Here is a 16,013-nt window from a genome sequence, read left to right as displayed (position 1 = left end):
TTGCTTATAAAAGTTCAAGAAAAGGGCAGTATTAAATATCAAAAATACCAAAATACCCTAAAGTATACTTTGTATATTTGCTTTTGAATTTCAGTTGCTTAAGAATCCATAAGTTAATTATCTATTACTTCATAACTTTTGATTTTCCTCCACTGATTGGACCACTCCTCTACCACAACTAATACTGTACAAAAAAATAGAACACTGTTTTGCAATGACAAATGTAAAATATTATTAACAGCTATTCAAAACTGTTTGCTAGTGAGCTTCTCTGGTAAAATACTTGAAGTAAAGGGTGAAAGAAATGAATGAAAAGAAGATTTAGAAAGATTTTGGAGGAGATAGGGTTGTGAAAAGTTAGAGGTGTTTATCCTAGGTTAACTCCTTTTTTTTTTTTTTTTTTTTCCTGAGTCTCCCTCTGTTGCTCAGACTGAAGTGCAGTGGTGCGATCTCAGCTCACTGCAACCTCTGCCTCCCAGGTTCAAGTGATTCTCTTGCCTCAGCCTCCTGAGTAGCTGGGATTAGAGGAACCTACCATCACGCCCGGCTAATTTTTGTAATTTTAGTAGAGACAGGGATTCATCATGTTGGCCAGGCTGGTCTCGAACTCCTGACCTCCGATGATCCATCCACCTCAGCCTCCCAAAGTACTGGGATTACAAACATGAACCAATGCACCCAGCCTAGGTTAACTCTTTAACCAGTTATAAGAAAGAATTAAATAGATTGTCAAAAAAGTAGGGAGGTTCAATGAGCAGGTTAGGTATCACCCGCTGCAACAAGTTGGTCAAATATATTTCTCCATCTCTCCTGCAGCATATTTACCTTCAGCCTCAATTAGCAAAAGTAAAAATGTGTTCCAAGACTTTTGAAAGAAATAAAAAGGAAAGTTTATTTCTATAGGAAAAAAAATGCAAAACCAATTTACATAAGATTTCTTTGTAAGTTTTACCTACTAATACAATGCTTTCAGCATATTTGTGAGTTTCAAAGATATGTTCAAGCTAAATAATTTGCACTAATGGATGACCAGTGACACAGCTGACCTGAAATGACCAATTACTATTCCATCACAATTTCTCTGGTGAACAAGAAACTTTTATTATGTTTACTAAAGCTTGTATCAATTTGAAGAATGTACATTAGAACATTTATTTTCATTTATCTAATTTTTTTGGCAGCTATGATGTTCAGCTGTTACTCTTTTATTAAAATTAATGTGAGAAATATCATCATGTGCAGACATTCACATAATTCTTTTCCTTGGGGCTTAAGCAAAGGGATGATGTATAAATGTGAAATAACTATTTTGTATTAGAAAGTTAGTCTCATTCTATCACAGGTATGAAATAAAGGCTATAGACATCGTCAAACCTTCAGATACAAGAGACTATACACCTTTTATTTCTTTAAGAATTCTTTAGTGTTTACTAGATAAGAGAGCAATTCAACCACTTTCCATGTTATCTTTTTCATACAGATAATTCTTATAGATATTTCCGAATCAAGTATCTAGTAGCAAAGTGTCTTATAAATAGGAGGCATTACATAAATGTTAACTGAAGAAAATGAATTAAAGTGAAGTATTCTTAATTTACTTTTCTAATTACAAAAACATAAAATGACATAAAATGATCACTATTTTAATCCATTACTACACCTATTATATATATTACATAATATATATTATATATGTGATGCATATATTATGTTATATATACACATAATACATATCATGTGTGTGTGTGTGTGTGTGTGTGTGTGTGTGTGTATGTGTATTTAAAGAGAGAAGGTCTCGCTCTGTCACCTAGGCTAGAGCTCAATGACAGGATCGTAGCTCATTATAACCTCAAATTCCTGGGCTCAAGTGATCTTCCTGCCACAGCCTCCCCAATCCTTCTGCCTCGGCCTCCCAAAATGCTGTTACTAGAGACGTGAGCCACTGTGCCCAGCACCCCCAAATATTTGATTGCTGATATTTAGCTATAATTCAAAATTGATACCAGAACTGAAATAGTTAAAAGACAGAATTAAAATCTGCAAATAATATTCCCTCTATTATTTCTTCCCGCTCTATCACTGTGCCTATCAAACCACCTATAACTGAGGAATAAAAGGAGCACATTATGGTTTCAGGCCAAACACTCTTTAAGTACTACATTTTTAAAAAAGTATTAATTCTTTGTCATCTCTCCTACTCACATTTTAAAATAAACAAAGACTAGAGATTAAATAATGTTTTAAAAAACACTCAGAGCAAATCAGTCACTTAGGGGAACAGTACAAATTCTAACTAAAACATTTCCAACTTTAAAACATTATTTACTCCATAGTTTACAAAATATTCCTGGAAGATTATTATCTCATTTGATCCTAACAAATCTTGAAGATAAAAGGGAAGAGTATTACTTTTATTTTCACCATGTAGCAGATGATGATACAGAATGAGAGTGATTTGCACTTTTAAAGTTGAACAGCTGAATTAGGCTTACATTTAGTTCCTCTGACTTCTAGTCCAGGGCTCTTTCCTCGTCCCTCTGGGCTCCTATGTAATTAGATGTCTAATAGGCATATGAGAGAATATCAAAACTCTTCATATGTTCCTAGAAATGCCCAAACATTGAAGAAATTCACACTAAGTGGGCTAATATTTGTAAGTTGGGATTAGTCAGTATCTATGTGCCTAATTTGTGGTTTGGAGTTGAAAACAAATACATTAGTTGGTAATACATTAGTTGGTAAGACAAAGTAAGTGAAAGAACAACTAATACTCGATGTCTATGAAAAACAGAAGGCATTCTTGGTTAGATGTGCTTAACTAAAAGAGGATTGCATGACAAATTTAAAAATAAAACAGAAATGTAGATAAATGTTGATGAGTACAAACTGAATATCCAAAATTGCAAATGTGGAAATACTGATTCAGATGGCACCATTTCATTATACTCTATTAGATGAAAGACTTCAGGTGACTCACAGATAAATCTGGAGTGAAGGGATTTCCCCACCACTACCCCCCACATTTTAAAATGTAAAACTAAAGTACCAAACAAAAGCAGGTTGCAGATTTTCTACCAGTTTTCTAAAATATAAGGCATATCAAAAATTTGTAAATATTCATGCCCCATCTAAAGCCTAAATCTTTAAGCAAGTAAAAAAAAGTATTACCCTTTTTCCTGTAAAACAGATGATAATAGAACATAAATATCCTGAACTCTCCCAAGTTTTGACATCATCAATATCTGAAGGGTTTAACATCAAAACTCACAATATCTAGTAGAAACCCTACAACATAGTAGCTGAGAAGCACTGATAATACAAACTCCTTCGTTTCTGGAACCAAAGAAGGCTGAAAGATGTCATAGCAAAAAAGAAACTCCTACTCATCAAAACTGTATTTTTTATTAATTCTAAGAGGCTGGTACTCACCACAATTCCTCTCAGATTTAGACATCTAATTAGGACCTGCATTTTTAATACTCGTTAATACATGTAAAACATATGCATGCTGAACATATTAAAGAACAAAAGTTTCTGGGAGCTTTTTTCCATGGAAAAAATAAAGAAAACACAACTGTGTTCAAGTAGATCACTACCATCTGCCAGCATTTTATCTAAAATAAAACTGACTGAAAGAAGACAAATATTAAGTTCATGTTTCCAAAAGCCTGAATGTTCCTCAGGTAGTTCAATTCTAAAACTGTCACTGTTTCTATTTCTTATGTGTATGTGTTGGTATGTGCATTTTCCTTTTTCTACTCCTAGTTCTAAATACCAAAATCAATGAAATGGTTACTTTCATAAAGTCTACTGACATATTAAACAGTGTTCAAATTTCAGAGCAAATAAGAACTTAATTCTTAACCTCTGCTTCTCTTTCAAAAAATACTGCAAATAAAATATGAATGTCATTAAATATCTTTGAAGACTTGGAAAAATAATAATATTGCTACTAAAATAAGTGCATAATCCTACCAATCACTCTTCATAAACTTAAAAGCTATCATCTCTTCATTCCCATCAATTATAATAAAACAGTAAGTCAAGGATTCTTAAATCTTTGCAGTAATGGCATTGAGCTATTTCTTGGTTTCCCAGCAGTGATCCTCTTATAAAATAGTATAGAAAAATACTTTTCAATAAAAGTGAGTTCATTTTTTCTGTTTTAAAAAGTTAAAAATTCCCTTTGAAAATCCTGAGGCTTTTTCTAATACTAAGTAATGATACAAAATGACAGCTAAGAATCATTACATTTGAATAAGAAACTCCATAATACAATTGCTACATGTGCACATGTATGCCCACACAGACACACACACACACACACATACAAAATATATATATAATATATGCTTTGAATTATATTGGCTTTTATGAAAATATTTCTCATTGTATTTAAATTTATAATAAAGGAAAAAAATAATGACACAAACTAATTCACATTCTTATCTACTTAAATTTTCTAAAAATCTTGGAACCACCAGAACAGACTGAATACAAATAAATATCTGTATCAATACTGGATACACAGAGAAAATACGAGCTAAAATCCCCCCATACCCTATATTTTAGATCTCTACTATAGTGAAAGATAGGTTACCAAGTGAGGAAAATTTTCTTAGAAATATATTAGAGTAAATGACCCTTTCAGAATGTTGACTCAAGTGAACATTGTTCAAATGGTACCAAAGTCAACAAACAAAAAAACCTCAGAACTATATTCAAAGGAAGAAATTTACTTCTTAAAGCATATTGCTTTATTTACCTTATATCATTTGTGTCTAGCACATAATGTGTGTTCATCAAATGTATACCTGCTATTCCAGATCACTGAGGAGGAAACTGGCTTTTCTGAACTACATACCAAGTCTAGCGACAAGCAGAGACTTTACTCATTCATTTTCACTCTGAGAACTAGCATAATACATGAACTCTACAGATGCACTTAGTACCTTACTTTTTGGCAGAGGGGAAAGTGGTAAGTGACAAGTAAATGCCAAATAATGAATCACTTATTGATTGTGTGTATTTATATACACAGTCATACATTGCTTAATGATGATACCTTCTGAGAAATGTGTCATTAGGCAATTTTCTTATTGTGTGAGCATCATAGAGTATACTGACACAAATCTAGATGGTGTAGCCTACTACATACCCATGCTATATTTGCATAGCCTATTGCTCCTAGGCTACAAACCTGTATAACATGTTACTGTATTTAATATTTTAGGCAACTATACCACAGTGGTATTTGTGTATCTAAGCACAGAAAAAGTAAATTCTACAGTAAAAATAGGCAATTACATATCTTATGGGACCACCATTGCACATGCAATCTATCGTTGACCAAAATGTTATGTGGCACATGACTGTATATTTGTGTAGATATACATATGTGTGTGTATGTATATATATAACTGTATTTAAGTGGAAGAAAGCAGTATTACATTAGATTTTTAAAGAAAAATTTTAGAACATCTACGTTCATAGAGTAACTTAAAATGCTGCCAAAACAAACTTACTGAGCCAATGTAATGAGTAAATATGAATAATTTATTATTAGCATTATCTAGTTTTTAAAAGAATTATAACCACTAAAGTAGTTTAATTGTGACCTCTGTAATTTTGACTAAATTAATTTATATCCCAAATCCTTTTCACATAGATAGGACAAAGGTAAATTTCGGTTCCGTTCCAGACAAATTTCGTAACTAGTAAAATGCAAATAACACAACTTTCATCCATATTGCTAGTTCTTTTCCTGCCTTCCATTCCTACTATTAATGTTCTCATTTAGAATCTCACTATTTTTCTACTAGAGATTTAGAATTCAATGACCATCTCCTATACTGATCAATCAATTGGTCTCCATCCAATACTGCTGTAATAATCGTCCTATCCAGTTTTCCTTACCTCACTCTCATGTTCTCTTATAGCTCTCATTGGTGTTTTTGCCTGAAAAAGCATCATTTCCCCTTATTTAAATCCCAGCAATGGGTCAGACACAGTGGCTCATGTCTATAATTTCTGAACTTCAGGAGGCCAAGGTGGGAGGATAACTTCAGGCTAAGAGTTCAAGGCCAACCTGGGCAACATAGCAAGACACTGTCTCTGCAAAACAAAACTAAAAAGTAGCTGGGCATGGTTGCACATACCTGTACTAGCTAGGACTAGCTACTACAGGAGGCTGAGGTGGGAGGATCATTTGAGCTGAGGAGTTCAAGACTGCAGTGAGCTATGACTGCACTACCACACTCCAACAGAGCAAGACTTCGTTTAAAAAAAAAAAAAATACCAGCCATGTAATGTAATTTTCCTTTTGCTCTCCTGTACTCAATCACGTGGTTTGAATGGGGTTGACTCCACTTCCTGATTCCAAAGTAGATGTAATATAGGCCTTGCCAAACATGGTATCAGATGCATTTGCTTCATTAACAAGTCCAAAGGCCACATGATACAAAAAGGTACAGTTGGTTCATCTCAAGACTTTGTTAGAACTTCTGAAAAAACAGGTACTCGCAGATAAGACAACTAAGCTGGTGGAATATAAGCTTAGCTCTGGGAGTGAGCCATATGGAAAGAGCCTGTTCCAGCATACAGCCAAAACACAGGAAAGAAGAGTCAAGGATGCAAGAGAACGAATGACATCACTGGATACAGCTTGCCCATAGCCAACTACCCTAAGACTTTCAGTTACGTGACTCAATTACATTTTCTTTCATGTTTATGTGATTTTGAATTGAGTTTGTATGGCACAAAAGAATCCAGAGTAACAAAGCTTTCGAATGCTGCCCATTACCTATAGTAAAAGCTCTACAAATTCTTAATCTTGAATTTAAGAATGTATATGAACTGTAAAAAAATTTGTCTATCACCCAACCTGATCTCCCATAACTCCTCCTAACTCAGAATATGTTCATGCTAAACCAAGCTTTTAAAGTTTCCAAACATTTCCCCATCTTTCCTGTGAACTTTAGTTCACAATACTTCCTTTTCCTACAGTGCTCTTCCATTTCATCTCTATTTGCCAAAATCTTTAACATCCCCTTAGATCTATGTCAGAATTTGCTAAGCAAGAATTAAACCTACTTTTCTCTGTACTGTATTTTCTTTTTTTTTTTTTTTTTGAGATGGAGTTTCGCTGTTGTTGCCCAGGCTGGAATGCAATAACGCAATCTCAGCTCACCACAACCTCCACCTCCCAGGTTCAAGCGATTCTCCTATCCCAGCCTCCTAAGTAGCTGGGATTACAGGTGCCCGCCACAACGCTCGGCTAATTTTTGGTATTTTCAGTAGAGATGGGGTTTCACCATGTTGGCCAGGCTGGTCTCGAACTCCTGACCCCAGGTGATCCGCCTGCCTCAGCCTCCCAAAGTGCTGGGATTACAGGCGTGAGCCACTGCGCCCAGCCTTCTTCTGAACTTCTTCAGTGAATACTGCCCTCCTGTAGAACTGAGTATTCTGTGCGAGTTCTACAATAATATCATGTGTATATGGTATATATGTCCTATGTCCCATGCCCTATAGAGATAGCTAGCTAACATGACAGTCAAATGCCTTCTCTTTGAAAAGGCAAATAACCACGAAGGACTGAGGCTGAAAAAGGAAATGTGAACAAAGAAGTCGTATTAGAGTGACTCCGAAGACAGAAGCACTGTTACACTTATTCCCCAAAAATCTCTAACTCTAAAAATTAAAGTTGAATATATACATATTTTTTAATTCAAGGAGACGTACAAATAAGCCTAGGAAAAAGTTACATTAAATGATGCAGTGAATGAGCTGACAAAGTTGAATGAGAGACATGACAAATTGTCGTTTGTTAGAATTCCTTAAATCTTGATCTTGATGTTAATTCTTTGTTCATGACATCATAAAATTTAGGAACAGATAAAATCATAAACCTTCAGTTACAAATGAAAAAAATAAAAATATTAAGTACTTGAAAGTTAATACTAATAATCTAAAGTGATTTTTTTCAGGCCAAATAATTAATGGCAGAGTTGAGATTAAAACCCAGGACTGCTGATTCACCTACTATAGTATGCTGTTTCTTTCAAACACAAGTGGTTACTATTCTTTTGGTAAACTCTTTTATGTATATATACAATTTAAAATATTTTTATTAAAGATCATTTAAAGATTTATTTTTGGGGGCCAGATTCTAAGCCGGGGGCTACAAACACAAAGGCCTAAATGGGCCAATTAAGCAACATAAATGTGAAAATTAGGTTGGTATAAACCAATGGTGACCATTATTAGTATTTGTGACCAAAATGAAGAATGTCTATCTGTCTAAAAGCATTAATTTTAAAAAATGTTTAAACAATTGCAGTGTCCAAGCAAAATACTTCTTTGGGCCAAATTCTAATCTGTCATTTATTCTGATAGTGTCTGTTCCATAAATTTAAAAGTTACTGTTCATGGGTGGCCACTGTCAAAACTAAAAAGCCTTAAAATACAATCACATGAAATTTTACACAATATCACAGGCATGTTCTAGATCAGGGGTGTCCAATCTTGGCTTCCCTCAGCCATGTTGAAAAACAGTCATCTTGGGCCACACATAAAATACACAAACAATAGCTGATGAGTTTAAAAAAAAATCTCATGTTTTAAGAAAGAAAATGTAAGAATTTGTGTTGGGCCACATTCAAAGCTGTCCTGGGCTGTGGGCTGGACAAGCTTGTTCTAGACTAGTATTTCCTAAACTAAGAAACTTTTTTTCTACAAATACTTTTATACAAGGGAAATTCCAGAAAATTATATTTTCTTTTGTCAAAATTTACACAACAGATAATGACAGCTTTCATAGTCTGATTAATATAACCCATGAAAGTGAAAACAATATGTATGGAATTCTTTAGTTTAATCCAGTAAAACTGAGTAACACCAGCCCTTAAGTGACTAGTTTCTGTGTTTCTACGTAGAAGAGATGGTATCTTTAGGCAGAGGATACTGGTAGTGCCCAGAGCAGGAAAAAAGCAAGTAAATTAACAAAGTGAATGGCAACCATATTTTTCAAATTCTAATAAATCATTCCTTCAACCATATTTTCTAAGCAGCTACTATCTGCTAGGTGGCATACTAGGTACTAGGGATAAAACAATAAACAAGATAGATATGACCGTTGTCATCATAAAGCTTAGAATAAAATGGGGAGAAAAAAAATCAAGCAAACAAAATTATTACAAGTTATATAAAATGTTATTACAGAGGGAGAAAGAGTGCTAAAATAGAGGTCTCATTTTTCATCGGGTGTTCAGAAAAGGTCTCTCTGAAATGATGAAAACTTTAGCTACTTGAGAAAGCCATGAAGAACAAGGGGTGTGGGTTGGAGGCATGAGTAAGTACTGCCAACAAAGGACCCAGCAAGCAGTAATAGGACTTGAGGCAGGAAAAAGTTTGATGTTTCAAAGTGAGTAAACAAGGCCAGTGCTGCTACTGCACATTAACGAGAAGACAGGGTATGAGATGAAGTTGCAGAGGCAGACAGCGCCCAGTTCGCGAGGACCACAGCAACCTTGTGCATACTCTGGATTTTACATAGGCAATAGGAAATCACGGATGGCTTTCAATCAGGGATTATTTAATCAAGGTTACAAGTATCAGCAAATGGATATAGGCACTAAGCTTTCTTTCAATCAACAAAGGGTTCACTAAGTGCTTGCTGTGTGCTAGCACCATATGTCCATGTTTGTCAAGTCTGGCTTTGTATCACCAGTGCTAGCATAGGCACTGGCTCTTAACATAAAATCTCTTAATAAATACTAAAGACAGAAAAGAATAATGGAAACAAGCTTAGAAAAGAACGAAAAGATAACTAGTCTGGAGGAATTTTGACCAAACCATCCCACCCCTCAATGCGCTCTCAACTACACATATTCAACCAGGACTTTCTTCTAAAGAAGGGGAGTGTTACATTTTTATTATCAGTATGAGATGGTGAACAAAGAAAAACATAGGAGAGACTTTAGGAAAAAATTCACTAAAATAGAGAATTATGTTCTTTAGAAAGATAAAAGGATGAAATGAACATTACTGCCCTTTTGTGAGCAGTAGGTGTGACTCAGCTCCTGCTTCCCCCTTGCAGTTATCTTTGTGGGCTGGCAGCTCAGAAGACCAGCAGGTCCATGGGGGTGAACAAACACCAGGGCCTGAACAACGGAATAGTATGAATAAATGAAAGATGAACAAGAATTAGTCATGAATGGAAAGGACAATGTGCTCCAAAAAGGGTAGCTGGCCAAATGTGACCCCAAGAAAATAAGCAAGCACGAAAGCTGCCTAAAGAAAGGATAAGGAAAGGAAAGGGCAACAGAGTATCTGCATCATAGCTCTGGAGGCCCCATGTACAGGCAATCAGAGACAGTAGCAAAAGTAAACTTATTGACTAAGACCTTAATAAAAGCATAAAATCTTTCTCAGATAAACAAATAAATATTAGAGATGAAAGCAGAATTAAATACATCTTTCATTTTTCTAATTTTTTTCCTGTCATATGCAGACTAACCATGAAGACACTCAACACTTAAAAACAACTAGATAAGAAGTGCTCTAAAATCAGACTAATAGTCTCAATTATTACGTTAAACACAAGCACATTAATTATAAAACCAAACCTATCATGGCCCTTATTCTACAGTCAGAGTTCTTTTATATAATATATTTTGCATCCATTTGGGGATGGGTTTTTTCCCCTTTTATCTTCCATTCCATTCATTAAAAATAATGATTGTCTCCCCTCTGTAAAAGTATAATAAACATCCAGTTTGTCTTTTAAAATACAGTTGTCAAATTTAAAGGGTAAATATACAAGAAATTTATCCTAGAGGTCTTTAAGGCACAGAGTTTGTTAGGAATAATGTCTTGTATCCATATGAACTGCTACCCAGGGAGCTGTATAGAACCTTACATATAATATTTTATTTTTTAAAATAAGCTAGAAAGGATATTAAAAGTATCTACTTGAAGTTGTACTGCAGTGCTTAACTCCTGGGAAGCAGTAGTTTCACAGTGCTTGCTACTAACTACACAAACACTTTTGAATTGGCAATCTGTGGTAAGAATAAACTACAAACTCCTTAACAAGAAAACCTTGTCCCCCTCCTAACCCCTCCTAACTGGAATATTTTCATCTTGAGAACACTGACAAAGGAACACAAATGAACATGGAAAAGATGAAGCCTAGAAACCATCCTTTAGGGATAATGATGACAGGTTTAAGTTCTAGTTTTACAATGAAGAGTGTGTGTGTGTGTGTGTGTGTGTGTGTGTGTGTGTGTGTATGTACGCACGTGCATACGCACCCATGTATGTGTATATGAGAAAGAGAAGAGTGGGGGAGAGAGGAAAGAGACAGACAGAAAGTGGCAGAGACTGACCAAATGGTTGGTTATTTGGTTTGCAGGATTATCCTACTTCAGTAGATTGGTAGATCTACTGAATCTAGGATGAGAATGGGATCATCCTAACTAATTGTCAGCTACATTTTCAACATGAAGTCAGCATGCCTAAATTAAACAATCCTGTCAATCAGAGGAAACTTTAGTGAGATTAAATACTGTGGAAGAAGCCCTAAGGGCCATGCAAGTCTAGAACTAGGCTGCGGTGTGTGCTGGCTAGATAGGAGAGCAAGATGGGTACAAAAACAAACCAAAAGGAAGACCCCACAACAAGGCAGTATAGGATAGCAAAGCTAGTAGGCTAAATGACAGAAAAGCCTCAAAAGAGGAAAATTCAAATGACCTGTGACTTCTGAGGATTAAGAGAACATCACAGATTCACAGACCCAGAAAACACGTGGTGTCTGGCCCTCCAGCATCCAACAAGAATCAAGAACTGCAATACGTCTCAAGACTGGGAGAAGTACCATACCTACTTCTAATTGTAAAATATAATAATATATATTTTAATCAAGACATATTTAGGTTTAATTTAATTAAATAATTTACCATGCTTTAACTGGAATTAAGACAGAATAGTTATTAAGACAATGGGCTTAAGAAGAACGAATAGTATATAGTCTTTGCAGGTGGCCAGACTTGAACTCAAATCACATATCCACCACTAATCCAGGCACTTTGCAGCCTCCCATCAGCCATTTATGGCAATCCTGGGGTTCTGTCCTCATGCTTGTACTTCATGGTTGCAGACATCACAAACAGTCAAATGTAGGAAAGGGGAGTTGGCCTTCTTCTTTTATAAGTAAAATTTAAAATCAAACCACTTTGCTGGAAGAACTCCCAGTAGTCACCCACTTAACTCTAATTTGCCACAACTTGGAGACTGATCAACCCAAGCTGCAAGGAGAGTAGGGAAAATCTGGCAAAGGAGAATGGGATCATCCTAACTAATTTAAGTCCATATTGCTTCACTCCCAAGGGCTGGATACTTATCCATCCTAAAGAAAACTGTGATTCTGTTAACAAGGAAGAAGGCTGTTAAGTGGGCAATGATCAGTATCTGTCACAATACCTCAGATGAAACAAAAAATGTAACTGTAAGCATCTGAGGGTGAAAAAATGATTTTTAAATAACAGAGATTCTTTCAGTTCAGTAAAGATATTACAGAATGAAAAATGAATAAAATATCCTCGATATCTAGTTTAAGGTACAGTCTAAGAAAGTAGAACTGCTTCATCCTGGAACGAATGATTAACATTTCATAACACAAAAGTTAATGCCTTCCCTCAAGCCCCATAGTCAAAACTTTTTTCTGTATCTTGTGAAGTATCTAAGGCAAAGCTATAATATAACCTAAGAATAACAATAACTATTGACAGTTTTTGACAAAATAACTTGTTGACCTTTCGTAATCTATAATAAAACTAAACATCTCTAACATGAATCATGATATATTCTTTTAGTTGTCAAGATAAAGCAGAATCAAACTGATTAATTAGGCTGAAGCATTTATTCTTTTAATAATAAAATACATTTCAGATAGTAAGATTGTAACAGCAACAACTACATGTTCAGAAGCTGAGAAAAACACCAATATGTACCTACATTCAAAGTCTTTCTCATCAGACACAATCGTATTTGTTCAGAGTATTTTGCATAGTAGGCAATATTGGTGCTTAATCATTTTACCTTTATGAGTTTTGATGATTTCATGCACCAAGTATACAAAAACAGTAACAACTGGAAAGCAAAAATTTTTCATATCTTTAAAAATCTCCACAGATCTCAGACTTATTTGGTGTAACAAAAGGTTACTCTTGCACTTCAATCTAGGATTGAATGCACGTATTTGTTAACTTAGTATTGTGCGATCAAGTTTTCATGCTACTGCTATTTTTCTAAAAGTATTCAAAAAAGTTACTTGGTAAAGAGTAGAGAAGTTATCATTGTTCAAATATAAGTTAAACTGGTAAGACATGTCTTTGAGTTAAAGACTGATTAGATTAGTATGGTTAACTGCAAAGGCTAAATGGCATACCTTGAAAGATGACAGATACCATTGTTAGGTCGTGGAGGTTATGGCTATCAGAGAGTAAGGCTTTATACATCATGATCTTTCAGATATCCACCTCCCAAATAAGACTGCTTCAAAGAGCACTGTGACACTTAGCCTCAAATGCTTCAGGCTTCAAAGGGAGTAGGGAAGCCATATGCGCAGAAGTGTTTGCTTGCCATCCACACACATATATTTGTGATACAACAATGTAATTCTGAAAAACTGCATAATCAAAATGAAATCAAACAACAGATAAAGAAATGGCTCATTTTAATGTTCTAATCACTGTAGAAATTTATTATATTTAATGGTACTGTTAAATGAAAAAGTGCCCTAAAGTCAACTGGATTACTTGACCTTAAGTAATATAATACAATTGGTGCTGCAAAAACACAATTAAATGGGATGTGAAAGCAACCATAAACAGTCATATTTTAACACAGCAATAGTCACAACTTTTATATTAACATGTTCATTGAAATTCCTCATACTATTAGTGACTCAACAATATTCACTTACTACTATATTCACAATATTCACTATATCAGAATATAAAACACTAAATTACGTAAAGAAGGATACACTTTACATTAAAAAAAAAATTCTGAATACGCACTAAAACAGCACTTTACTTTTAAAATCCTAAGCCACGTAACTGGAATGCTCACTGTTATTCCATCTGACACTATGCATTCTCAGAGACGATACATGGCTTTCATACAGAAAATGGTTACTCTCTGAATTCCTCAAGTTCCTACTAGGAACAGCAAGTTACATTTAAGTCACAAGCTGCTATGTCTCCTGTGGCCACTTTACAAGCAGCAGATGGGTACAGGTACTAGAGGTAAGGTGGGCATTGCAGCTTCCAACATGTCCTTCCTCTAAGAACCTATCTGCTCTAACTCCATTCATTATCAGCCCAAAACTTTTCATTCCTGCCCAAACCAATGCAGTCCTACACACAGGCTTATCCCATTATTTAAAAAAGTATGTAACACTTAAAGTTTTATATTATTTGTGATAATAAATGGCAAAAACATTAGCTATGTTAACCACCATAGGATAGTCTTCCACTATTTAACCATCAGGAAAATATACAGGAATACATACAAATGGAGAATAAGGAGAAAGAGATGTTCAAGGGGATTCCATCCTGTCTCTTCCCTCAGTTAAAATGTAATGAGTATTTACCTCCATCTTCTCAGTGTGTCCCATAAGACTCCTATTTTCTAAATTATTATTATTATTATTATTATTATTATTATTAGGGATGGGGATCTCACTCCATTGCCCAGGCTGGAGTGCAGTGTCACAATCCTGGCTCACTAGAGCCTTGAACTCCTGGGGTCAAGTAATCCTCCCACCTCAGCCTCCTGAGTAACTGAGACCAGAGGCACATGCCACCATACCCAGCTCATGAGACTCTTTCTAATAGGTCCTCCTAGTTCCTACTTCCTAACAAACCAGAATTCAGAATTGACTTCTGTGTCCCTCAAATCTACTCATCCTTCAAGAATAAGTCAAAGGTTACCAACTCTATAAAGCCACCTCCAGTTTGTCACAGTCCAAATCAACCTCTCCATCTTTCACCTCTCATTGCACTTGCCTATCTCTACCCAACAGACTTTAAAGCCTTGGACATATCCGCCTTTCAACTCTGGTTCCTAGTACAGAGCAGATACAATGAACCAAACTAGAAGATCTACTCTTCTCTCAGGCCAAAAATTGTTACCCACACTCACACCCATGTACATAATGAAATCACAAGACAATGAGAAAACACATGTGGTTGGTTCTAAATGAAGCTTCTTTCCCACTGACCAGGTGTCTTTAGAAGATGAGTGTACTTCACTGCTCTGCTTTCTCTAAAGAAATATCTACTGTAGTCATAATAACCAATTCCATAGTTGCAGAAATTCTCAAAGATGCTGATAGAGAAGCAACATCCTCATAACAGGTATTCTTTTGTAAAAGCTGAAAATGCATCCTGAGCTCTAATTACCTGTAATGCTCACTGATGGGAATGGTCTGAGAGAAGTATAAAGCAGATGTCCGGGCTCTCCAATGCCATTTCTTTGCAGGAAGAGTATAAAGGACGCAGTCTCCTAACTCTTCTTGGAGAAGATCCACCAGCTGTTTATGGGAGCCTCCATAGAATGCTTCAATGATGAGGATACTCATCGGCCCGTTCAAACCTTCAGATCCTAGATAACAACCAAAAAAGGTGTATTTTTTCCATTACATACATGTATAAAATTTTTAATAAAAATAAGCTCAAATTTTATACTCAGAAAATACAAATAATTTAGCAATGTATTATTTTTTAAAATAGGCTTATCCCATTATTTAAAAAAGTATATAACAAAGTTTTATATCATTTGTGTTAATAAGAAGAAATAAAGGTGTTTTTATTTTTCTGATTTGTTTTCCTCATGTCGTAAGATTATCTCCCCTATGACTCTTAGTTTTTTCTCCAACACCAGAAAGCTGAAAGCCCTCACCTGCTGTGATCACTCACATCCTGGTTTGTTCAGCTGTAAGCCTAATA

The 16,013-nt window shown here is 35.2% G+C and overlaps 1 protein-coding gene across 6 annotated transcripts in view; it reads right to left on the bottom strand.

Moving 5' to 3' along the window:
- The window catches only part of GTDC1 (glycosyltransferase like domain containing 1), a 388,102-nt gene that overhangs the window by 244,518 nt on the left and 127,571 nt on the right, over positions 1-16,013 (bottom strand). For all 6 annotated transcript variants that reach the window (XM_030916918.1, XM_030916919.1, XM_030916923.1 and 3 more), the window contains one exon: positions 15,468-15,669. In XM_030916918.1, coding sequence (XP_030772778.1) covers positions 15,468-15,646 — 179 coding nt within the window. In that variant the 5' untranslated portion in view covers positions 15,647-15,669. The remainder of the gene's footprint in view (positions 1-15,467; positions 15,670-16,013) is intronic.

Source organism: Rhinopithecus roxellana, chromosome 14 (assembly GCF_007565055.1).
Source record: "Rhinopithecus roxellana isolate Shanxi Qingling chromosome 14, ASM756505v1, whole genome shotgun sequence".
Classification (NCBI taxonomy): Eukaryota; Metazoa; Chordata; class Mammalia; order Primates; family Cercopithecidae; genus Rhinopithecus; species Rhinopithecus roxellana.
Note: the sequence above shows the minus strand (reverse complement) of the source record. Positions and strands in the feature narration are given on the sequence as shown.